The following is a 23276-nucleotide window of genomic DNA, read 5'->3' as shown; positions in this document are numbered from 1 at the left end:
TTGAAGTTTCATAATGCGTAGCATTGTCCAGAAGCTTTTCTTTTATTCTTTTTCCTTTTTCTCGCTGGCTGTAAGTACCCCTTTTCTCACAAGGAAGAGCACATATTCAAGGCTGCCAAGCGCGTTTTCTCTCTGACATCGAGCCAGAGCATTCTTTTTATCGCAAATAATCTCGCACCACTGTAGGTGCAGAGGTTGTGACAGAGTTTAGCTATTGTGTTTTGCGTTGAGCCAATTTCTTGCATCTGCTCTGCGCCAAATAACAATGTTCAAATAATGGCCAGTATTTTAATATGTAGCATTATTCACATGAGGTGGTATGCAGACAACTCATGTTTTTCCTCTACTCTTGTGGCATGAGGATCACCATCTAGATTAAAGCGGTGCTCATCGCTCGTAAGCACTGCCTTACCTTAGTAGCGCTGTTTCTAAATGGGCAACAGATTTTTTTGTGTGTGCTTTTTCTTGTATAGCATTGCTGAGTTGGATGTTCTGGTGCTCTTGGTGCCGACGATTTTAGATGAAAACATTTCAAAAGCTAGAGGAGAGAGCTATCTTCTGCAAAGCATTCCCTGCTTGCAGAGAAGGAATAAAGTGAGTTGATTTGCAAGAGGAGCGAATGATACCCGTCTACATGCCAGTCTGTGAATCGCTGAGGCGGTATACTTGTTTGCATTTATTTATCTCATGATAATGCAATCTGGGGCCTTGGGGAGCAGACGTAGATCCAGAGTCAGCTTTGAGCAACGCTTATCAGGTTGTGACATTGGTTGGTGCGAGGCATAGGGCAAGGTATGAGCACGAGGTGCAACGAGGGGACTGCCAGGTAATAGGGAAATGAGTGAAAAAACGCTGCCTACTTTTGTTGCCAAGCGGAAATGCCAACATAACATGCTTTTACTGATTATTAGCCTGGCGTGTCCTTACGCTACCTAGGTCATACCATTGCTGTACTTTTGTAGGAACATGTGTGTCCCTTCAGTTTAAATGCGAAAAGAAAATGATGGGTTGCTCCTACAATTGCAGCTCGTAAGTGATGTCGGTAGGTAGGAGGGACTCTGCGTAGGCATCTCTTTTGAGCTATGCTTTTTATAACTATTGTCACAAGTTTGCGACTTTTTGTCATAAGCTGCCTTGGCGATGAAATATATTTGCATGGAAGGCACATTTCTTGAAATTTAATGGCGCATTTTTCTGACTTGCACTCTATTAATTCAGCTGCACGTTGGCATTGAAAGCTGTGTGGAAAGGCTATAATGAGATTGGGAATCTTGTTGTGCTAATGTTATATCCGGTAAACTTTCAACTTGTTCCGTCGAGCATGTGTAAACGCATTTTGTTCGTCCTTTCACCACCTGCAGAGTAACATTGATGTTGGTGTGCATAGTTTTCGTGGCAGGATTACAAATAGTGCACCCGTCGTCGCAACGAAGTGGTTTGATGTATTGTACGGTGGTGCTCTCTCTTCCAGGGTGGTGGTCTATTGACCCACCAGGAGGCGGCGCGTGTGACTGGTGGCGACCACAGCAGCAGCAGGGATGGCACTGTGGGGCCGGCTGCAGGAGCTTCCTGGAGAGCTCCTGCGTCAATGCCAGCTGGCCTACGGGGAGCACTTCCCCATGGAAGTCCGCTGTGCCCTGGCTGCCTGGATTGAGGACAAACCCTGGCAGGAGATGGACCCCGAGAGCCCTGCCTTCGAGCTGTACGCGCCGGGGCTGGTCGCTTCACTGCTCGAAGAGCTGCAGCGGAAGGCCTCTGCAGAGGAGAACTTTGTCATGCGCCTTAAGCTTCTTGAGGCTGTCACTTCTTTTAAGGTAATGTCTTTCTTTTTTTTTTTTCAATTTCAGGGAACCCCCAACAGCTTTCAAAGAGCCCCATGTGTCATAGCTTCTTTTCCTTGCGGCACGCATGCTGGAAAGAAAGCATTCACAGTTGAACCTTGCTACAACGAAACAGATGGGGTGCGTAAAAAACAGATTCATGGGGTTGGAAATTGGCCAAAAAACACCTATGAGATGGACTACACAGTTGAAAATCATTTATTTACAAAGGTATTGGTCAGCTGCTTCAGCTTCTCTGCCATGATCGCCGTGGTATAATTTTCATACTCTCCGAGCAGTTACATCGCAGCATGGCAATTGTGGGCACCAATAAAATTGCAGATCGTGCCAAATATGTCCTGCCAAGATGGTGGGACTGTGATACAGATTAAGGGCGGCCCTGGCCCAGTCGTCACCTCCAAGCAATGATGGTTATCACGTGTCTGTGAATGGGGGGGTCACTAGGGACAATGCGCCGCAAAAAATGGTTCATTGTGGTGAGAAGTTTGTTCCATTTGTTTCAGCAGCGAGCTGACATGGGACAGGAAATATTTCGATGAAGCGAAAATTTCGTCCAAGCAGCGTTTGTTGTAGCGTGGCTCCACCATAGATGCTTGGACCCCAGAAAAGATTCAGTATATAATGATGGGGCTTTATGGTAAGGCAGCATGGCTATGGGCTACTAGTCCTAGTTGTTCCCAATTATTGTGGGCCAAAAAACGCTGAGGGTTGGGGCACATGCTGGTTTGTACGTTTGGGGTTCTGGTTGCGTTTTTTTCTGGAAAACCTCTGGTTGCAAAAGTACAGACAGCTGGTGATAATAAACTAGTACTGTAAGAGGACCTGCAAAATGGTAATCGCCACATCAGTTGTCATTTGCTTAGGGCAAAAATTTTAAACAGTACTGATCTGGCTTATGACATGTCTGGTCTGCGTAGAGATGTCGTGAGCAGCCATTATTTAATTTTTCTTTTTTTAATTAACTTATTTTGAGTTCCTTCTTTATTCTTTCTTTGGGCAGCAAAACTATGGGCACAACCCGGGTGCCCTGATCAGGGTGATCAAGAATTGCCTGGCCACCGAGACGCGCATCATCCAGCAGGCCGAGAACTGCCACCGGCTGGCTGCTCACATGCCGGGCCCCCACGACCCACACACGGAGATCGCCCAACAGCTGGACAAGCTGCGTAGGCGCACCCAGGTGAGCTCCCCGGAAGCTGAGAGTGGCCTGTTTTGTCTCTCCTGGACACGCTGTTGTGCAGGTCAGCTTGCCGCAATACATGTGTCGAGCTGGCAGATGAGGAAGCACATGTTGGTTCAAAGATGTACTTTGTGTGCGAGAAATTTTCCTAGACCTTTCCTGGGACATCTTGTGGCACTTGTTGTCCACAGATCATTCCGAAAGCTCTTTGTACAGTGTCAACAACACTTAGAGGGAACACGACTGTGCGTGGCCACGCACCTGCAGAGCGCGATTATATCCAACCCGGACATGAATCGATGCACAGTGATGCATGAGAAGATGCATCTTGATGTGTTGCTTCGTGTCGTCTGCCACTTTGAGTTAGTTTGCTGCCAGTCTGGGCGCAATTGTGCTCCGCCAGGCAGAGTCATGTTCCCTCTAGGTGTAGTTGACACTGTACTTCAAATTCCTAGCTCGCACTGGATGGTCACTTTGCAGTATGCTAGTGTGGGGCATCTTTAGGCGCATACTTTGCTGACTAGCTGCGTTGCTTTGTCTGATGCTGGCCGCGCGCGCAGGAGACGGAGGAGGAGTTGCGTCGCATGATCCAGAGTCAGGAGTCGTTTGTGATCCAGTACCAGGAGTGCCAGAAACTGCAGGCCCACTATCAGCAGCTGTCGACGCAGTCTGGCGGCCAGGCCAATGTTGAGCTGCTCAACAAGATGCATAATGAGACCAAGGCCATGGAGCAGGCCATCCGGCAACGGGTCAACGAGCTACGTGAAATGCGCAGCGTGAGTGTAGAATGTTGATGAATGTTGAACGCTGTTTTGAACATCATGAACATTTTCAAGGATTGCTGTAGCTAACTTTGCGAACTACCGGTTAACGAATATTCATCAGGAGAATAAACATTTCATAATTCCTCAGTTTCCTGCTCTTGCCATGTAAAATTGTTGCACTGTAACATCCTTCATGGTAGACAATATTTTTGTTGAACGGACATTTGTGTTAGAACCAAAGTATATCCACGTTATTGGTCTGATCAAGGCCTGTAGGATACATCCTTTAGTTGCATTACACTGCCTGCATGTTTGTCTGAATTTGGGTAAACTGCCAACAGTAATTTAGATTTTCGTATCAGCTTCTGTTCAGCCATTTGTACGGTTTGCGAGTTAGGCCTGCAGATAATCGGGCCTTTTTGTTTTCATAGAAATTACTTCATTGGAAATTTTTCATTCTGCACATGTTTTATACCTGCGAAAATTTACGACGTGCGTGTATACAGGAAGGCAGTCCAGCCGTGCCCAGGCTGATTTTAAGTGGGGATGTGGGGCTCAAATCACATCTTTCACCAAAAGATACATTTTTAAATGTTTGCTGTTTTAGATTGTGCATGCATTAAAGAAACACCTCATCAAGTGTGGCTGTAATTTGCCTAGCTGAAAAATTAAAACTGATTTTTTTGCGAGACGGGGTGCACTCTCCATCGAAAGCGCCTATGAAAGCCAATTTCAAGAAGCAGCCCTGTGGCGAGTAAAAAACTGAATGCGGATTGTATGACCAAGTGCTTGTTTTTCGCACTCTCTAGCCAAAAAGAACCTGCTGTCAAGAGAACAGCAGACAGCTAAAAAGAGAAACTGAAAAAGAAGGTAAATTATGGGCAAGGGCAATGGCCTATTGACTGGTAAACCGAAATAGAAGCTTGGGTTGACTAAAACGCAGCACGCAACCTTTGAATGCTGTTTTTGTACCTCCGGGAGCCTGGCTAACCAAAGTTCTCGACATGCTAGAGATAGAATATGGAGCCTAGACAAAGAGGCACGCCCAGCAAGCAACCAAGGAAAGCATTTCAGGAGCGGAGACAAGGGTGCTGGACAGCTGTCAGTTGTATGAATGTGCCATCACACATGCAAAGTTGTCTGTAATCTACCCAGAACTTGTGAAATTGGTGCAAGAGTTCAAAAGTTGACTGCATAAATAAGGTGAGCCAAAATTGTGATGGCATGAGTCTTGTAGTGCATTCAAATTTTCAGCCTTGGATAGACACCGAATTTTCCATGCGCAAATTTGGGCTGCTGAGGTCAGTAAAAGAATAGAATTCGAAATTTCAGTAATTTCATGTTTACGGCAGTAGCATATGAGGAGTGTTATGGTATGGTCTGGTGACTCGGATGCATAGAGCAGTTTGCGTTTCTCATGATTGAACGCTGCGAAATACAAATTTAGAAGCATTTTATTTTCAGCTTGCTCCCTTTTTCTTTTTTTTCCGGGTGACTTGGTGAATTCTGCAGACCATGTGTTGTGTTTGCTATGGAGCTCAAACAAACTCAGTCTTTAGCAACTCTAGTCGCAGTTGCAAACTATTTGTCCCATTTTGCGATTACTTGAACAAACAAATACCTCTGCTTCCCATTTGCTTAAAACTCGTGATTCTCTCTTCGCATATGTTTAATAAAATGCGCTATTTAGCCGTATTTTTGCAATAATTTTTGGCATTGAAGACTCATTCAGGCGCTCCTCTTGTTGGCGAAATTGTGGGGTACTGCATGTAAAGAAAAACCTACCATTCTGCTCTTGTGTTTACAGCATTTTGCCGACAAGCAGCACGACACGGCGATGCAGCTGAGCTCGCTGCAGACTCAGGTGCTGGACGACGAACTCATCAAGTGGAAGCGTGCCCAGCAGCTCGGTGGCAATGGCACTCCCTTCGAAAACAACCTTGACCAGATCCAAGAGTGGTGAGTGTCGTTGGCATTTTTTTTTCTTTGCTATTAATTTGCTTGGCGATATTTGTTGCCTTGCCTCGTCTCCTTACTAGGTAGCGAAACACGGAAAGCGAGCAGTTAAAGAACCGTGCTTTCTTGTGAGTGCGTTGTGGTTGTGATTTGGGTGGTGCCACTCAAGCCTCTGTTCTCCAATGCAGGTGCGAAGCGCTGGCAGAGCTGATCTGGCAAAACCGACAGCAAATCAAGCGGGTTGAGCACCTGGCGGTGCAGGTACCTATAGGCACTGCCAGTGCTATCGGAGACCGCTTTACTGCCCTCAATGCCCAGGTCACCAACCTGCTTTCCTCCCTCGTCACCAGGTGAGCAACGGAGAGGCATCCTGTAAAAAGCACCATATGCTTAGCCCTTCTGAGTTCGCCCTAAGGCACATTGAGTCTACTACTCCCTTAATGGGGCATTTCAGAGTAGCTGCTACTGTTACACCACCTTTTCTCGTATAAAAACCCTCACTGAGAGTTTAAAAAAGATTGCGCTTAAGGGGGGACGCGGGTCTTAAACTGGTAAAAAATGGGCGAAAAATTGATTTTGAGAAAAATGCATTTTCGGAATGTCTGTACCTTTGAGCACTAGCCTTCAAAATATCAACACTGAATTCAATCGGGAAATACGGTAAAATCGACTTTTAAAACTCCACGGGAGCCTCGAAATGGCCAAAAAAGGGGTGAAAATTGTTCGAACTTCCCGCGCGCGCCGCGGGTGAAGCAGCCGGCTGGCCGCTGCCATCTTGGACTTGTTTTGAAGCTTGTTTTTTTGTGCGCATTTTGCGGCATCTCCAAATGACGTCGCTCAAACAGAACGACCACCGTCGCGGGTTTTCCGAAAGCCGTTTCCGGTCTGAGCGCGCGCTCGCAAAGCGAGCCCCTCGTCTCGCGCTTCCCATTGGCCAGCGCGACTGACTTGCCATTTTTTTTTTTGTTTTTAACGTTCTTCGTCACGGCTGCTGCTTCGCTCGTTTATGATGCGCTTTCGCGGTTATCAGTCGTTCCTGCAGCCGGTGCTGGTCTTTAGACGTAGCTCGGTAGACGTAGCCATATCAGGAGTGCATTGAAAACAGAAGCGCCTAGCGAGTGCGCGTCGAAGAACGAGTGCGGCGGCGCGCTGCCAGGGTCGCGCGGCATGTTCTCGACCTAGCTGCAGCACGTCCGGCAGCATATAATCATTTGCGAGCGGTTCAGAGGCATCAAAGATAGCATCAAAGATAGCATCAAAGATAGCATCAAAGATAGCATCAAAGATAGCATCAAAGATAGCATCAAAGATAGCATCAAAGATAGCATCAAAGATAGCATCAAAGATAGCATCAAAGATAGCATCAAAGATAGCATCAAAGATAGCATCAATAGATTTAATCGTTGCTTTTTTATCGCGTCGCTTCAGACGACAGGCGAGCCTGACATCGCGCCGTTGCCCGCGTTCATTTTCCGCGGACGGTTTCGTTTTTTTTTTTTTTTTTTTTTTTTTTTGATTGATTGTCTAAGTAATCGCGTCGCTGCGCTCAAGGGGTGTGAAAGTTCGACCTTTAGCTCCAGCAAGGGACTCCGCGTGCGGCTCTGCATGCGCTGTACAGCAAAGTAGCAAAGTTTCATTCTGCAACATTAGCCAATTTATTAGGTCATTCCAGTATGCCGCTGTGCTTTAGCCTTAAACTTTGTGCAGGTTTATTAATATTGCAAGGCCGTTTTATCGTAATTTTGAGTATCTGTTTGCCTTGAAGGGCACTGCCAAAGGCATATGAAGTTGTAAATAAAGCTTCTCCCGCTGGTTCTAGTGGCAGTATATTTAGACTTTGTGGCAAGCTTTTACCAGTATTTGGGGAGGGTACTGTTATATGTTTAGTATATAGCCTTCCTCATAAAGAACAAAGCCTCACAATGATTCCATTTATGTTACCATAGCTGCAGTGTAGCAAAAGTTAAAGGTTGTCTCAAAATGCAAGTACGTTTTTCTCAGTGCTGTTTCTGGACACTGCACTCAGCCTTACTGTGCTTTTTCTCTACATTGTCGCCGAGTGACAATGACAAATTTAGCATCACTGCAGTCATATTGAAAAGATCAGAGGGTGATCCAACACTTGCATCACTCTATCGAGATTTTTTTCAAATTGCCATTGAAATAATATTGCATGTCAAAAAATTTTGCTGATTTCCTAATGGCATACACTACCTTGGCCATGGGTAATGGTGATAGTTTCAGTTTTAGTTGACATATTCAAAATCCAAAGACAGTTTTGGAAATGGGAAGAGCATGACATTTTTGGTGAGAAATATCACAGTGAGGCTACGGATTGTTCAAGTTATAATATGTGGTCAAACTTCAAATGCCGTTTTCTCAGTTTCATATTTTTGGTCGATCTCTACAGTCTTACGCAGGGTTTTGATAACTTCTTTTTAGTTCACACAAATAACTTTAGTACCATTTTATTCAGAGAGAAATGAAGTACCCGATGACATTTTTAGTTTTTTAGTTTAGGCAATGGATAAATGTCAATTTGAGATTAGCTTAATGAGTTCGTTTCAAATAATGCAGCCTTTTACTCTCGCCATAATATGTGAGAATGACATGCCTTTTTGAGGAAAACGAAGGATGTCATCGGGTATGGGAAGACTTTGTCTATCAATCTATGTAATTAAAAGCAACGAAATGCAATGAGAAAGTTCATTAAAGCTGCTTAAGAAATTCACTAATTATGCTCTGGAATTTGTTAGATAACTTTTGATCTAGTATCACCAGCTCAATTATAATTACATTTTTGAAATCAGGAGAGAAAACCACACCTGCGTGCAAAGTTTCATGAGATTCTAGCCATAACTAAAAAAGTTAGTTTTAAGACCCTCGTCCCCCCTTAAAAAGGTTCGAGCGAAAATACCCTCATCAATAGGCCATTATTTGAGCTGAAGCGGAAGCGTTCGTTCTACAGCTTGGCATTTAAGGCTTCTCATGCTGTTTGTGGGAAGGTATTGACGCTTGGTCTTCTGCGTGTATGCGTGTGCAGCACTTTCATCATCGAAAAGCAACCACCCCAGGTGATGAAGACCAACACGAGGTTTACGGCCACCGTGCGCCTCCTGGTAGGAGGCAAGTTGAATGTGCACATGACGCCACCTCAAGTCAAGGTGTCCATCATCAGGTGTGTGCTGAATTCCTTGCAGGCTGGTTTTTGTTCAGTTGCACTCGCGCATTTTGGGCTTTGCCATTCTTTTTTTTTTATTTTGTTGGGAGTGAGCATTAGGTAAATGCTGTGGCTTCAACTTAGAGCGGAAATTCATGGCCGGTCTGGTTGCTTCATGTACCTCGTACCACTGCAGAAACCAAGAAAATCAAGTGGAAATTGCGACAAGGCGCACAAACGATGCAGGTGCTTTTGTTGTTTCTGTGCCCTACTTCCGTCTGTCTAGTTTGGGTTGTAGCATTATATGTACCCTTCTTTTTTTTTGCCATTTCAGGTTCATTTTACTATTGCGCTTTGTAACACTGTCTAGTTCCTAATCGTTCTCGCCTTGTGTTTGCAGTGAAGGTCAGGCCAACTCCCTGCTGAAGAGTGACAAAGTAGGCGTTGGGTAAATTTTCTTTTTTTCTTTTAATCTTGGTAGTTAACTTGTCAGGTTGACTTGTGTTGTCATTGCAATCAGTGAAAATATGTCTTCTGTTTGCATGCAGTGTTGTTTAACTGTGATATTTTAAGTGCTCTCATTTGGTATATATTTTTCACCGGCAGAGAGGCTAGTGGCGACATCCTGAACAACACTGGAACAATGGAGTACCATCAGGCCACCAGGCAGCTGAGTGTCAGCTTTAGGAACATGGTGCGTGCCTTTGCTGCCTTCCTCCTTGTGTTCTCTCATTTGAAAGATAAGATGAAGAGATTTAAAAATTTTATCTGTTTCATTCAAATAATGACATGTCACTCAATATGTACAAAACAGGTTTCTTGGCAGTAACAGTGACATCACTCGTTGTCCTTATTGTGGTGAAAACCCAGGTTTGGTTTCCTATATTTTTTATTTTTGTAATTGTTTTGCTTATCCCTCCTTAACTGTAGGAGGGAGGTATTGGAAATATGGGACTATCACCATTTTACTTTGAGAGTAAACATGCTGGGGTGGTCATTCATTGCAGGATGTTTTGCTCTACAATCATTATTGGTGGAATGCAGGTACTTGTTGATGATCCACATGTCTCTTTGTATCTTTTTGCATGCGTATTAGGCAGGAACAGACGGAAGCCAAAAAGACTTGAGGTTCCGCAGTGCCTTTTGAAACCTATTGGAGCTTCTTTTTGGCTCAGAACGGTTGAGAACTGTGGTGTATGATATTGTATCCACTCTTCTATTGAAGGAATTTAGAAACTTGTTTTAATTGTTGTTCTGTTATTAAGTTCGTTTGTTAGGTCTTACAGTTACAAAGTGGTTTGTTTGCTTCACATGGCGACTAAAAATTCCAGCGGTGCTAAGGGTTTGCCAAATTTTGTCACTGTTTACTTGTAAATTAGCTTCTTCATTGATGTTGAAGCTTTGCACATCTGCTTGGTTTGTGAAAATACACCTCAGTTGCATAATTTCCTTCTTCTTTTGTAGCAATTGCGGAAGATCAAGCGAGCGGAAAAAAAAGGAACTGAGGTAAGCAATTCCTGCCATTTATTCCCTTTATGTTTGTTTGTGAGGTGCCGTTGAGACATTGGGGACAGCTCCACTCCGAACTGCATCCAACTTAAAGAGGGAGACTGTTCTTGGGGAAAACTTTTTTGTTCCAGTACCAATCCTTGACTGGTTTTTCGTGCTTATTCCTAAAATATATTTGCCTTTAAATAGTTACTTTGCAGGTACCTTATAATTTCCAGGAACCAGTAAAAGGAATAAAATAAAGGCACACCATAAAGGGCCAGAAATGGTGCACAGTCAAGATTCTGTAGAAGGAAAAGTTAATACAATGTTCAGAACTATTTTGTAGTTTTTTCATGATTAGGAGTGATTCTGAATGAGATTGACACTCAAGATATAAATACAGTCGCCAGTCGTTTTTTTGGACTTGGTGGGACACGGGAAATGGTCCGAACAATCGAACAGTCCGAATAATCCGTGAGCATGGAAAAAAAATAATCCGTGAGCTTTTCTGTGAAAAATTGGCTTTACAAATTACGAGCTTTGCCGCTCACCATATTTCGTCTCTATGTCGATAAAAGGGAGCAGATCGCATCGTGTGATCTGCTACTGTGGTCAGTCAACATGCCGCCCATATGGGCCACCAATGCGGGCGCGCTGACTGGGGCCGACGCGGTAGGCATGCGCACCGCCGGGAAGCATGCAGCTTGTTTAAGGCTGTCACCGCATGTGCAGTGGTGTGCCACTGAAGTGGATCATGCTAAGCTTTAACCACTATAGCCCTCGTGATAGAATATCTCGCCAGTCATGCTTTCGTCATGTCCATGCCACTTCACAATGCACTGGTGACACGCAGGCCATACTTACTCATACCCACTCGTATACTCATGCCGCAAACAAATGCACGTGCCGCATGAAGCAATAGCATTCAATTTCCAGTTTGTTAACGACGGTAGCAAAGACCACGAAATGGAACTCATGGGAAAAAGAGCAGAACGAGAGCCTACATGAATGCGCTGCCCCCCCCCCCCCCCCCCTCTTTTTCCGACAAGGCTGAGCATTCTCTTATTGCCATTGCCTCCAACGCGAACGATGCACAGAGAGCCTATTAAGCTAGTCCGCCCTTAGTTGCTCTTGCATCATAAGACCTCATATAACTAACTAACCAACTAATTAACTAGCCTAAGCTTTCATGGCCACAAAGAACTGGGTTGTTTGTGACAACGATGTTTGCCTGCGTCCATTTTCAGTTGAGTGTACTGCGCGCACACAACAAGCAGGTTGACAGTGAGCAGGCTCATTGCCCGTTTGCTGATCGACATGCAGCAGAGATATGTCGCTACTGAGGTCATACTCACTACTGCATTAATCAGTGTTCATATCATTGCCATGCTCTTGGCTAGCAGTGCATTCACCACTGCAAAGAGTGAGGGCCATGCCCATCGCGTCGCTGAGTGGTTCGGCCGTAGCACCTTCGGTTCAGCCAGAAATGCTCTTGTTCTTTTCAGTGCATGCATCTTGGGGTTTGTGAAGAGTGCGACCGTTGTCCAAAGTTTTCACGGACGATGCCACTTTTAGGCCTAGCCCGAGTCAGAAACTTCCTAGCCCTGTCAAGAAATGAAAAGCTGCCTTTTTGAATGAGACCAAGATGATAGCGATTAATGCCGGAAAATGAAAGCTGCTTGTCGCTGAAATAGTAGCACAGCTTTGCTTCAAAATTGGTGTGGAGCCAATATGGTTCTGTGCTTTCTGCTTTTCTTACAGTTGAAATATTGTCTCTGTAGGTTAAAAAAATCACAGATAGTAAAAGACAGCTCTAGTTTTCGATAATCCTATTTCTAGAATGACTTTTTTTTTTTTTTTTTCCAATTTTCTTGCCCTAAAGAGCCGTCGATCCCCTTAACTGGCTGGAGAGGCTGAATTTTCAGCTGATGCAATGCCTCAAAGCTGTGATGTATGCGACTTTGTATGTGACTCTTTCGCAATATGAAAAGTTTTGAATTTACTGAAAATTTAGAACGAATAAGCGGACTTAATAAAATGCATTGAAAATATAGCCAGCCAAATTTTGAAATTTGTTTGAATTAACTGGAAGTTGGAATTATCGTGAGTCTTCTATATATGGAAGTTTGTTGCATCGAGGTTCAACAGTATATTGATATTGCAGAGGACAAGGACTGAGAAGACAGAAAAATTGTGTTGGCTGCATTTATGGCTGCTACTGTATTTGTATTTGGTGTTTTTCTGTGTACACAAGCTTTGGTTAAAGCAAGGGTAATGCAACGAGTTTTTGTCTTCCCTCTTTCTGTGCAGTCTGTTATGGACGAGAAGTTCTCACTGCTGTTCCAGTCTCAGTTCAAGGTTGGCGGAGGAGAACTTGTCTTTCAGGTTTGGGTGAGTGGCTGTTGTAGCCTTGCTATTGTATTAAGCCTCGTTTATTGTGGCTTCTCTCTGCTGCCTGAAATTTAGAGGTACAACTATAGGCACGTATTGAAAGCTGTTGGTATTCCTTGAGGCGAGAAATTTGAGGACATCTGCACGAGGGAAAGCACTTCCCCCTTAGGATCGACATCTTGCCATATATTATCGACCTTCTTTGGACGTGTAACTTGAGTCGTGTCTCTTGACTGCTGTTCTGCCGGTGCCTGTCATATTTGCAGACGTTATCACTGCCCGTAGTGGTGATTGTTCACGGCAACCAAGAGCCTCACGCGTGGGCCACGGTCACTTGGGACAATGCTTTCGCCGAGCCGGTGAGTTTTGCGCAGTAATCATTTGTATGCATGCATTGGAGCGCAAGAAAGTCCGACTCATCTTCATAAGACCTTCGACCTCCGCTTTCTTCTTTTGATGCGGCTTAGCATTGTGAGCAGAGTGTTTTAATGTAAACGTGCTTTTCATGTTCACTGTTGTTTCACCTTGTGTTACAGCTGGGGGGTGACTCAGAGCGTGTAGTGCTCGTTACTGTGACAAATGTCGCTTCCCACCGTTTCAGCATGTGGGCGGTACTATTTTTTCTTCACACTTTCGTGTACACAGTGCAGTTCACTTATAACAATACCAGATATATTACAGTTGAACCTGGATATAACGAAATTGAAAAAGCCCGTGAAATATTCGTTATAGGGAGGTTTTCGTTATATGCAGTTTCCGCGAGAAAGCTCGAAAAATAAATACAGGAACGAAACTAAGCTGAAAATCAAGGCTAGTGAACTCGCCCAGAACGCTTTTATTGCACTGAGAAGTAACGAGTGATTTTGCTTTGCTGTTTGTTGACGAGGGTCGGCACCACTGATCGCTCGTAGGTCATTAAAGCACTTAAAGCTGAACCACCATCGTCCAGCGAGCGAACGTCGATGGCGTCCAACACTTCATTCGTTGAAGGCATAGCACAAGGTGGCTCGACCTCTGGGAATCCATCACCGTCGGTCTGACATCGGATACTTTCCACCAGCGCCTCATCCAACATCTCTTCAGAAGTCACGGCACAGTCATCCGCATGCAAAAAGTCTCAGAGCTGCACGTCATCCGGGGCTGCTCCATTCACGTGCAATAAACCCCAAGCTTCGGCGAGATCGGGGGGCGATGAAAGCTCAAAGCGCTCCTCTTCATCGTCAGCTTGCGCAGTCTGACCTTCTTTTGTAATGCGGGCTTTTCTGAAGCAGTTAGCGATAATGTCCGCACCCGTTTCTCGCCACGATGCTTCAAGCATCTCAACTGCTTGAAAAAATGTCCACTTTCATTTCCCGCTGAAGACGAATGTTCAGAAGCAGCCTTTGAATCAGTCTACGCCGGTAGCTGTACTTCACGCTATTAATAATTCCTTTGTCGAGGGGCTGAATGAGTGAAATGCAGTTAGCGGGCAAATACTGCAGTTCAATATTTGAAAGGTCGAGGCCTTCAACATAGTGCGCAGCACAGTTATCTAGGAATAAGCAAATGGTGCGGTTCTGCTTCTTGACATCTTCATTAAATGCCTTCAACCAGTCACCAAATATAGCCCGCGTCATCCACGCTTTCGTATTGGCTACATATTTCACGGGCATCCTGTGCGTTCCTTTGAAGCACCTGGGGTGGGCACTCTTGCCAATAATCAGTGGGACGCGCTTGTCAGTCCCGTCCGAGTTTACACACAGCAAAACAGTTATGCGAAGTTTGCTTTGCTTGCCGCCGTGGCAGACGTCACCTTTTAGGCTGAGGGTGCGGTTTGGAAGCAACTGGTAAAAAAGAGCAGTCTCGTCACAGTTGTAGATTTCGGACGCGCCGTAGCGCTCCAAAATTGCTGGAAGTTTCTCTTCAACCCAAGAATTGGCAGCATCACTGTCCGCAGACGAGGACTCGCCGCTTATCATCTTTCCAGCGATGCCATGCCTCTTTTTGAAGCCTTGCAGCCATCTGTTGCTCGCTTTTAGGTCATCAAAGCCCAAGATGCAAGCATAATCACGTGCCTTTTGTTGCAAGAGAGCGCCGCTGATCGGAAGATTTCTAGCCCTCGTGTCCATGAACCATGCGAACACCGCTTTGTCCACGTCGGCATATGTTGATGGCTTCAGCTTCTTTTTTTTTTGCCGTCAGCACCAGACTCCATTGCACCACGAATCGCATCTTTCGCGTTGAGTATGGTAGAGAGCTGGCTGGGATTTCAAACCTGGCAGCTATATCATTCTTTTTTCCGCCTCCAGTAACGGCGTCCAGAATAGCAGTTTTGTCCTCAAGAGACAATATTTTCCGTTTTTTCGTGGACGCATTCATTCTCGATGTCTGAAAGCACCAACACGACCCGGCGCACAGATACACGAAGACAAAAACGAAATGCACACGCTGGAAGCAAGCTTGCCAGAACAACGTAGGGCAACAGAGATGGACCCGAAAAGCACCGAATGAAAACAAACAACAAAGTTCGAGAAACACCTGTCGCGCCACCTAGTGTCACGCATACGAAGTAGTGATTTCTGCATCAGTCAAAGAGTGGCGCTGCTAGCGGGGCGCCTGTGCATTATCATCACCACCGCGTGGGCGAGTAATATGCTCGCTCGCCGCGGCTGCGAATGTTTTTTTTAGGCAGTCATCATTCTTGATCATTAACTAACGAAAAAATCTGGCACAACTTCGCTCTATGTTCTTAAAATATGTGGCAAAAAGACTAGGCGGTTGAAGGCCCGAATTCGTTGTTTCAAGGTTCTCCCCCCAGCCACTTTGTTACATTGAGGTCAAAAATACATGGGCTTCTATGGGACTGGCGACGGGGAATAGAAAAACTTCGTAAAATCGAGGAATTCGTTGTATGGAGGTTCGTTATAAGCAGGTTCTATAACGATTGGATTTTTTGTTTTTCTCAATATCATTCTAAGTGGACTGCACTGTAGTTCAGAAAAGATGTCTCTGCATATGTACCATCGCACCTAAAGGTTCAGGGTCGAACAAGAGAAAGAAGATGGCTACACAGTATGAAAGAGCACTGAACAAGGGTTGAGGGGATGCCATAGTTCACAAGCTGACTCGGCTCTTGTTCAGTGCATTGGGAAAAAACGGCGCACACTGAACCACAGGCAGAGAACAAAAGGATACACCACTGGTTTTGACTCTGTCTGTGTCTCAGTGAGCATTGTTTTTTCACTATGAACGTTCAACTAGCCCAAACATCATCAGCCTTGTTCAATGCTCTTTCATATCACACTTAAAAGGCATTTGGCTTGGTTGTTAGGTGTTGCGAGTGAGGGTGAAACACTTGGGACAACATTTGAAGGCATTCTTAGGCTCACTTAGTGGAATTTTTGGCAAGATTAATAATTGAATAGCAAATTTTAAAAGAAGATGCATTGCCCACTGCGAATGCTTGTTACGGACACCTGTAGAGCTAGAACGTTAATTGGCCTGTAGAGCTGTTCATTGGTGCTAAACAGAATACAGACGATGGAAGAAATCACCGACAGTAAACTTTGCCAACTCGAAGCCGTTGGGATAGAGAAACATATTTGAATTAAACAGACGGTTTGAATGATCGAAAAGCAGCAAAAAGGATCGTGCCCATGCAAAAAAGGAATTGAAATTGCGAAGCGTGCTGCGCATACCTCCCACTTAGTCCTGCCACTGTACTTTGTTTCGTAGTTGCCCGCAAAATGGCATTGCGGTACACGCATAACTTGAAGCAATAAGTTATCAACATTTTACGATGCCGGCAGAGATAAAAAAGCCCCACTCTGCCTCGACTGAATAGCTTGTACCAAATCTGCACGCCGTTTTTTTTTTTTTTTTTTTTTTTTCTTCTAATTTGGGATGCTCCTGGGTCCACAAGTGAATGTGGCTGGCATAGAGCCTTTGCCTCCCTGTTTGCTTTGCGTTTGTGCTGTTGTGGACTGCAGTATGTGTCTCATTCCTTGTGAGACTCTAGGGGGGCAAGGGCAGCAAATTCGGAAGGTTTCCTGTCATGTGCGCTCCATCGCTTGCCCCTCGCTGTTTTCTTTGTGCATGCGAGTTACTGCCGTGATCTTTTTGCTAGTGGTTCGGTCCGTTGTGTGGATCCCACCTAAGCAGACTGAAGGAAAAGCACTTCTTGCCTCCCACTCTCCTTGCTTTGGAATAGGATCTTTGTCACGCTCTGCTGCTGTGCTCCCTATTTCTACCCTTTGTCTCCATCGTTCTTTGTCAGTTCGGATACTAACGTCTCCCTTCCCCCCTCTCCCTTCCTCACCTGTTCTTACCGCTCCTTCTGGCTGCTGATTGATCCCACTCGGCTCACTCTCCCGCCTGCTTTGCTCTCCCGCCGCCCACCATTGCCGCCGCTGCTGCTGCTGTGGCTGGGCTGCGGTTGCTGCCACCGCCACGGCCGTTGCCACAACACATACCTACTTGTCTGGCTGCTGCTTCCCCTCCGCCATGGCGTCGCGCATTCCTTGGTGATGCATGCGCTTGCGCGGTTGTGCGACATTTGTGGGGATTTGGCACCGCTGATAGAAGCGGCGTCCTCCCCCCTCGTCTCCCCAACACCACCAGGGCCGCGTTCCCTTTGCGGTGCCCGACAAGGTCCCCTGGCCACAGCTGGGGGAAGTGCTGAGCATGAAGTTTCGCTCTGCCACGGGGAGGGGCCTCTCCGACGACAACCTGCGGTACCTGGCCGGAAAGGTCTTCCGCAGTGAGTGGAACCTCCTTACTCTTTTTCTTTCCCTTTCATTTTAAGGTGCAAAGATGTATGCTGCGGTGACATCCTGTGGCGTTTGTTAGCGATTTAGCAGGAAAAGAAACGCCTTCAGTTTACATTTATTAGGTCCGACCTGCAAGGTTTTTCGCTCGGTGCCAAGTCCGCAGCACATCTGTGACCTTGCCTTGCCGTCACTTGGCCCCCTCTCCCTCTGCTGCCGATAATGACCAGAAGGGTGAATGCCGCCCAAAGAGCTACACTCATGCCTTGCCACCCACCCTCTCCACAGTCGCTCTGAGGGAGGGAAGCCAGGAGGGGAAGGGTAATAGGTGGCCATGACAAAATGTGGGAATGTGTTCTTAGTGTTGAGCAGGCGAAAGAAATGACAAATCACCACTAGCTGTCCAGAAAAACACACTGAGGCTGGCAGTGAATCCTTTCGTTCCTTATTTAGATGAACCTTAAAAAAAAAATTGCTTTTTACTGCTAATATAAGAAGAGTCCTACCTCATGTTATAATTGGATTTTATACAGAGGTAGCTGTGAAGATGGTATACCATATTTACTGTCATATTGGCCCCTACATACTCTATAGGTCAATACTCCAAGAAAAAAAAATATTCAGTCATTGTGGCTGAGTCTTTGACTGCTGATCCTGAGCACACTGGTTTAATCCTGCCTGTAGCAGTCAAGTTTCGATGGAGGCAAGACGTAGGCGCCTGTGTACTCCTTGATGTTGATGCATTTTAAGGAGATGCACTGGTTGAAAGCTGAAAGTTGTGTGTGGGGTGTTTGTTGTGACCCTGCAGACGCACAGATCCAGGACTACACCAACATGCCTGTGAGCTGGTCTCAGTTCTGCAAGGAGCCCTTACCCGAACGCAACTTCACTTTCTGGGAATGGTTCTACGCCATCATGAAGGTCACCCGGGAACACCTGCGGGCACTCTGGAATGACAGGTGTGTTATCCATTATGGCACCTTACTGCTGTTCAGGGTACATGCACGTCCTAGGCAACGTTGTGAAAAGCATTGAAAGTTTGGAAGCAACTGTTGTCTATTGAACACTTCAGTAGACACACTGAGAAAGCAAAAGAAAGAAAAAGAAGAAAAAGCAAAGGCCATTTGCAGCATCAGTGCTAAGCCGGGATGGAAAAGGGGGGGGGGGGGGGGGGGGTCGGAAACTGGGCTTTTGTGAAAATGAGACTAGTTTTTATTAGCTTTTGTCTTTTCATTAAACACTTTTTTTGTGTGCAATAAAAGCTACACATGTAAATGCGTTGCTTCTGGGTCCCTGGAATGGAAACTGACATGAACCCTGGTTGCTAGTTGTCTTAAATCGCCTTTGGCAACTTGCTATGCCGTAATGTTGTATCCTGACGTAATCTGTGCATCGTGCATTAAGCAGCATCCCGATGTTTGAGGGTTTGGTGTTTCTCAGTTTGCCATTTCCAAGCACAGACTCCAACCACAGTGACAGAGTGCAGGTTTGTTATTGTGCTGCCTGATACGTAATGCTATGGCTAATGCCACATAATGATATATATTGCTAACTTTGTTGGCAGCCATGGGTTTCTGCCCATTCCATGCCCCATCCACTGTAGGCAGTAACATGCAGTGCTCTGTTGGATGAAATCATTCATAAGCGTGTGTGATACTAGAAAGCGAGGGAGATGCTAGCTTCTGTTTCAGCTGTTGCCCTCTTTTTCCATGCCCTTTGCCGAGCAGTGTGGTGTGGGGCTTTGTTGGCCGACGTCAGGCTGAGGACATGCTTCGGCAAGGCTGCAATGGGACGTTCCTGCTGCGGTTCAGTGACTCTGAGCTCGGCGGTGTCACCATCGCCTGGCTGCATGAGGACCCCCAGCAAGGTACGGTACGCGGTGGGAGCGTGAAGTTGTACTAAGTCTGCATGGCTGTTCTTTTATTTTGTTTTGCTTACTTGCGCGATGCTGACACTCTCATCCCTTCAGCATGCAGCTTTAATGGCTCTGGAAATGGGTTGATTTCGAATTTCTCCTTGAAGCTTGCTCCTTCTTAAGGGGAGATGCGGGTCGAAAAATGCGGGTTTTTTCGAAAATGACTGATTTTTTTGTTTTTACTTGTTTTGTCAAGTTTAGTATCTCTACTTTCATGAAAATAAAAATCAAAGCTGAGTTTAAACAGGAAATGGGCTGAAATTACGTTTAAAGAGCGCACGGTGGCAGTTAAATGACTGAAAGTATGCTATCTTCGAGCATCCCGCGGTCGGCATAGCGCAGTTGATCGCCGTTGCGGATCACGTGAGGAGATCAGCCAAGCCGCATTCTCCCAATCACCACAGTTGCCCAGCGTCTAAAACGCAAGCAATAATAATAAAAAGCATGCCTACGTCGCCTTTTTCAAGCGCTGCGACTGGTTTTTAAATCGCGTGGTACGAATCGAGCCTCGCCATTGGCCGCCGCGCGCGAGCATGTGGCGAAGCCCACTTGCTGGCTCCATGCTACGTTGAGGTGCGTTTCCGAGTGACGATCGTTCGGCAACTTTATCTTCGTCATGGATGAAGCACAATTGAACCAGCGCAGTCACCGAGGAGTGAAATACTGTTCTGTTCACAAATATAGAGGACGTTGGCGAAAATCGAAAGAGAAGGCTCGTCCAGTGACAACTCGACCTGTGGTAGTTAGGCCTAGTGGAACCGACGCCGATCCCTCCAGCGTTTCAGATGCCTCCGAGGAATTTGAAGCGGCGTTAGATTGTGTGAGTGCCTCGGAAAAAAAGATTGGGCATTTCTAAGGTGAGGAAATAGCCTGCGATGAGGCGTCATCTGTAGTTACTGACTTGGCAGCGGTGAACGTTCTTGTGGGTGGCGCGATTTGCCCAAGCCAGCGTTCAGGACTTCCATTATTCGGGAACCGGCCGCAAAGCGCAGACTCGCTTCGTTTCTTGAACTACTCTGTGAGAACTCTGCCTGCCCACAATGTGTGCTTTCCACAACATACTGATTGCGGCGAGTTATGGCGTGCAGGGATGCGAGCAGAGATTGACAGCGGGAGCTCGGATGAAAGCTTCGCCGCCAACGTCAAAGCTGCTGTGGCGGCCTTTTTTATAGGAATTGGATATGAGCAGCTAGTGCGATTTTCCTCAATTATTGGACTCCACAAGCCAATGCATCATAGCTTGGCACATCCAGAGAAATAACAATGCAGAAACAAATGTCCTTGAAGCTGACTGCGGAAGCGAACGCAAATCACCGCACACTGAAGAAAAAAAGCGCATGTCGGAGTCCACTCGCAAGGGTCACGAGGGAGCGACATATGCTGCAGGAAGTTTCTAGTGCCAGTGGCTGCTTTATGGACAATTTTCTTCTTTTGTTCCAAAGTTTGATCGGAATTGAAGCTCTCTTTTTTAAATAAACATGCAATTTTAACTTCAAATGCATTTTTCTCAAAATGCAATTTTGGGCAATTTTCAGTATTTGCCCTTCATGTTTTTGGTACTTCTGATGCTCATATCTGAATGAAATTTTGCACACATTTTCTCTTAGGCATGAGCAGTGCCATTATCTCTTTCAATAATAAATACTGATCAAATATTTACAAAAAATAATTACCACATGGTGGTGTCTTGACAATGTAGACTTGCCAGGTTCAAATTTTTCATGTCATTAGCATACTTAATATGTACTTTATTATTAGTTTTTGGCACTCTACAGTTTATATAGATCAAAATGAGCCATCAACGATGTGTGTTTATGGAAGTTTAGTATGACAAAGAAGGGGGGCAAAAGAGTGTATATTTTACACACTGTCACTTAACAGAGCAAAAATTATGCAACTTACAATAAACCTAATTGCAGATTTGAAATCAGCATAAAAAACTCAATTATTAACCAGAGTTTCATAGCTCTAAGTCAAATATTAAAGAAAAAGTGTCTTCGAGTAGCATCTCCCCTTAAGCCTATATCATGTGCTGTGAAACAGGGGTTCTCAATTTCTTCAGTCTCAGAGTTAAATGACCCTATCATGGGTGTTGCGTTTCGTCGTGTGTGTAATAGTGGGTTGTTGATTCTGGCTCCCCGTCGTGCTGTTGCAGACACGAAAGAGGTGATAATGATCCAGCCTTTCACGAGTCGAGACTTCACGATTCGTAGCCTGGCAGACAGGGTGAGCGACCTGCAGCAGCTCACCTACATGTACCCCGACATACCCAAGGATCAGGCTTTTGGGAAGTACTACACTCCAGTCACAGGTAGGTCTGCAGATGTGGATGACATCTCGGTTGCTCGCTTTGGTGATGCCTGCATGCCAGCGTCAACCGGATTTGTTATTGGCTTATTGTTTATAGGGACCATTGTTGTCCTTGCACCTGGTGTCAGGGCTTTGAAGGCGTTCTTTCCGAAGGAGTTCCTTCCAAACTAGACTAACTTCAGTTTTCAAACTTTCCGTCCATGTTCTTGCTGCTGGTGTCAAAGTTCCTTTGCACTCCGCCAGATGGCGGTGTCGCTACATCTTGCTCCATAGCAAACACACCGCTGCAGCTAAGAGCTCTCATGAAGGCCTAGGTAGCTTGCGTGCGTCTCATGCTGGCCCCTGTTTTTCTTTGTGAAATTTGCAATACCGGGCTAAAGCAGTGTTCACGTACAGCGTCATGACACGTCTCCCCGCTGCCTCTACTCAAAGGCAGCATCCCCGCCGTGGTTTCGGAAACCTAGTGTAAAAATGCACATGTGTCGCCAAGTAAAATTTAATGGTGCGTGCGCCGAGCACCTGGCTCAAAGGCAGACACACTCACAAATACACTGTTATCTACATAGTAATGTAATATTTTGACTTCTACAAAAAAAAGACTGCCTGATTAATTGTTCCTTTGGGAAGGTCCTGCCCCTACTCCACCTTTTTTGAAAGGGAAGGCGAGTTCATTACGCTAGAAAATACAGCATCCTAAAACATCATTTGTCTACATTTTTTTATTCTCACTTTTCTCAGTTCCTCCTTTAGCGGGATTTTTTAGTGTAAATGTTACTCGTTTTTGCATAGGCTGCAGTGTACTGTCCTTCCTTTATGCATAAGTACAGCAGTGCACGGAAAAGAGTTTATGAATGGTTGCCTTTGGTGATGGTGAGTCACCTTCAATGCAGTGTTGCCGGCAGTGGTTGACTCGTGCAGTGTGGACATGTTATATCACCTGGTGTCAGTGTGCGTAGACCCGATCATTGTGTCGGGTTGCATCAATGGCAACTTTTCCAGTTGTATTGGCAAAATAAAGTGACAGTCTTATTAAGCTGAAAAGCATAAACAGGTATGAGGTTCTTTCTTACTGCCTCTTTTTAGAGGAATGTACTGGTTCTTTCAGTCAGTAACGACAGTGAATGCTAGCGGGCATTGTTTTTGAATGATTGAAATAATTATCCATGGCAGCCCACGGTATGAGCCATCAATAAGAATGTTTGTGAGGTATTCGAGAACCAGTAAGGATATCTCTGTTCAGTCCGCCGTACTAAGGATTGTACCGACTTGCTGCAGTTGGTTATCGTGCTAAATGCTGAGAGTTGTGCCAGAATGAACTCGACTCGTGCTCACTTCAGACAGGATTAGGGCCTCATAGGCAATGTGGGGTTAAGCCGGGGTTTGCAGATAAAGTTTGACCATACCAGTTATTTTATTTCACCATTCTGCTTTTGTTCCATTTTTGCCATTTAAATTTTTATGGATATTTAACCTCCTCATATAATGAAAGCTCCTCCCAAATTTTCAGACTTTCTAGCAGAAAA

At 45.5% G+C, this 23276-nt stretch overlaps 1 protein-coding gene across 6 annotated transcripts in view; it reads left to right on the top strand.

Moving 5' to 3' along the window:
- The window catches only part of Stat92E (Signal transducer and transcription activator Stat92E), an 80201-nt gene that overhangs the window by 17257 nt on the left and 39668 nt on the right, over positions 1 to 23276 (top strand). For 4 of the 6 annotated variants that reach the window (XM_084606757.1, XM_084606756.1, XM_084606754.1 and 1 more), the window contains exons 2-16: positions 1472 to 1814; positions 2842 to 3021; positions 3582 to 3797; positions 5593 to 5744; positions 5930 to 6091; positions 8785 to 8919; positions 9302 to 9349; positions 9508 to 9595; positions 10366 to 10407; positions 12703 to 12783; positions 13050 to 13142; positions 17344 to 17521; positions 18337 to 18487; positions 19256 to 19395; positions 21599 to 21754. In XM_084606757.1, the coding sequence (XP_084462883.1) occupies positions 1539 to 1814; positions 2842 to 3021; positions 3582 to 3797; positions 5593 to 5744; positions 5930 to 6091; positions 8785 to 8919; positions 9302 to 9349; positions 9508 to 9595; positions 10366 to 10407; positions 12703 to 12783; positions 13050 to 13142; positions 17344 to 17521; positions 18337 to 18487; positions 19256 to 19395; positions 21599 to 21754 (2098 nt within the window). In that variant the 5' untranslated portion in view covers positions 1472 to 1538. The remainder of the gene's footprint in view (positions 1 to 1471; positions 1815 to 2841; positions 3022 to 3581; positions 3798 to 5592; positions 5745 to 5929; positions 6092 to 8784; positions 8920 to 9301; positions 9350 to 9507; positions 9596 to 10365; positions 10408 to 12702; positions 12784 to 13049; positions 13143 to 17343; positions 17522 to 18336; positions 18488 to 19255; positions 19396 to 21598; positions 21755 to 23276) is intronic. The other 2 variants (XM_084606758.1, XM_084606760.1) reach the window with 1 other exon arrangement.

This window comes from Amblyomma maculatum, chromosome 6, assembly GCF_055883805.1.
Source record: "Amblyomma maculatum isolate TAMU_Amacu chromosome 6, ASM5588380v1, whole genome shotgun sequence".
NCBI lineage: Eukaryota > Metazoa > Arthropoda > Arachnida > Ixodida > Ixodidae > Amblyomma > Amblyomma maculatum.
The sequence above is the reverse complement of the archived record's forward strand: the minus strand, read 5'-3'. Positions and strand labels throughout refer to the sequence as shown.